Here is a 2,500-nt window from a genome sequence, read left to right as displayed (position 1 = left end):
CAGAACCAATAGTTATTCCTCCCCCAGCCCAGAACAATGTCATTTATGTCCTTAACAAGCAGAGTGGAGCCGGACAAGCGCCAAGGGTGATCGAAGTACCAGCTCCACCATCCACTAGTCCCGAAGTAATTTTCGTTAATTATGAAGATGGTGAAAACCCAATTCTTCCGGGAGGATTTGATCTCCAAACTGCACTCAACGCAGCCATTGCATCAGGCGGCCAAGTCATCAACGGTGCTGGAGGTAGTAGTGGGTTTGGAGGCAGCAGTGGCATCGGAGTAAGTGGTGGTTTATCTGGCGGAAGTGGCGGATTTGTAGGTGGCAGTGGGTTTGGAGTCAGTGGTGGCTCGTTAGGCGGCACCGGCGGATTTGGAGGCAGCAGTGGGTTTGGAAGTAGTAGTGGTTTTGGAGGTAGTGGCAGATTTTCAAGTACTAGTGGCCTTGGAAGTAGTAGCGGTCTTGGGGGCATTGGCGGTCTTGGAGGAGGTACAGGTTTTACAGGGACAGCTGATGGAGGAATCTCTGACAGTTATGCCAGCTTCGCAAGTAGTAGTAATACTATTGAAGTTGAATTGACGAATCATATAAGCACTGGAAATACCGAAGATGATAGTTCTCTTGCAGATTCTAATGCAGGGACTAGATTCGTTAAAAACGAAAGCGGAGAATCCGGAGTTGTACTGGTATCTAAAATGATTCCAGTGATTACTGATGCTGGCGATAGTCTTGAATCATTGAATGGCGCTACGATAGCGTTATCCAGCAGCTACACTACTCCCTAAGATCGATAACGTTGTAAATAGAAGCCAGACTAGTCAAGTTATCTGTTATAATGTTAATGATAGCTGTTATCTTCTGTTAATGATGGCTGTTTATCTTCTGTTATTGATGGCTCCTGATTTTGTTAATAACGGTATTTTATATTTTGTAAAAAATATCCATAAAATGAATAAAATATTAGATAACAAAAGTTATTGACTATATATTCCCAATAAGAAAGCGAATTAAAAGATAAGTTTACTATTAAATGTTGGTAAACACAATACAATGTGTGTATGTGTGTGTGTGTGTGTGTGTGTGTGTGAGTGTGTGTGTGTGTGTGTGTGTGAGTGTGTGTGTGTGTGTGTGTGTGTGTGTGTGTGTGTGTGTGTGTGTGTGTGTGTATATATATATATATATATATATATGTATATATATATATATATATATATATATATATGTATATATATATATATATATATATATATATATATATATATATTTGTTTGTGTGTATGTATGTATATTTGCATGTATGTATGTGTGTGGGTGTATATGATATATATATATATATATATATATATATATATATATATATATATATATATATATATATATATATATATATATATATATGTATATAAATGTGTATGTGTGCGTGTGCATATGTAAAGTATGTATGTATATATATACACATATATATACATATATATATGTGTATGTGTGTGTGCGTGTATATCTATCTATCTATCTATCTATCTATATATATATCTATATCTATCTATCTATCTATCTATCTATCTATCTATCTATATATATATATATATATATATATATATATATATATATATATATATATATATATATATATGCATGCGTATGTATGCATGTATGTATATATATGTATATATACATACATACATATATATATATATATATATATATATATATACATACATATATATATATATATATATATATATATATATATATATATATATATATATATATATATATATATGGCAATGATAATAAAGATGATTATAATGATAATGATAACAACAAGAACAAGAATAATAACAATAATCATATGGATAATAAAGATTATGATACTACTACTACTAATGTCGATAATGAAGTAATAAAAATAATCATGCCCATAATGGTAGCATTAATAATAAGGAGAATAATAATTATAATCATAATAATGACAATAATCATAATAATAATGACAATAATCATAATAATAATGATAATAATCATAATAATAATGACAATAATCATAAATTTGATAATACATAATGACAGGAGCAAAAAATGGCAATAATAAAAATAACAATTACAATGACCATAATGGTAACAGTGATAATGAATATAGTAGTAATAATAATGATAATATTGGTAATAATAATAACATATACAACAATAAGACGATTAAAATGAATGATAACAATAACAATAATGAAAATACAGCTAATGATACAGTTACTACTAACATTAATAATAAAATGATAATAATGATAATAATAATAAGATGGCCATTTTAGTAACAATAAAAGTAACGGAGATAAAAATGATAACAATAATAATGACATCTACATTTATCTGCTCTATAAATACAACATGGAGGAAAAGGAGAATCAGAAGTTACCTTTCCTGGACACTGATCCATAGGGGTGACGACGGCAAATTTCTCTGTATAGAGAAAGCCTTCCTATATATCTACTGTCTCCCTCACACTC

The 2,500-nt window shown here is 30.4% G+C and overlaps 1 protein-coding gene across 1 annotated transcript in view; it reads left to right on the top strand.

The window, feature by feature from the left end:
• LOC113818202 (uncharacterized) overlaps nucleotides 1-960 on the top strand; it is a 2,571-nt gene extending 1,611 nt beyond the window's left edge. The window contains exon 2 of the mRNA XM_070137075.1: nucleotides 1-960. This exon is cut by the window's left edge and continues 490 nt beyond it. Within this exon, the coding sequence (XP_069993176.1) occupies nucleotides 1-782 (782 nt within the window). The 3' untranslated portion in view covers nucleotides 783-960.
• Nucleotides 961-2,500: the final 1,540 nt, after the last annotated feature.

The sequence above is a fragment of the Penaeus vannamei genome, chromosome 22, assembly GCF_042767895.1.
Source record: "Penaeus vannamei isolate JL-2024 chromosome 22, ASM4276789v1, whole genome shotgun sequence".
NCBI lineage: Eukaryota > Metazoa > Arthropoda > Malacostraca > Decapoda > Penaeidae > Penaeus > Penaeus vannamei.
This window is presented reverse-complemented; position numbering and strand designations above follow the sequence as displayed.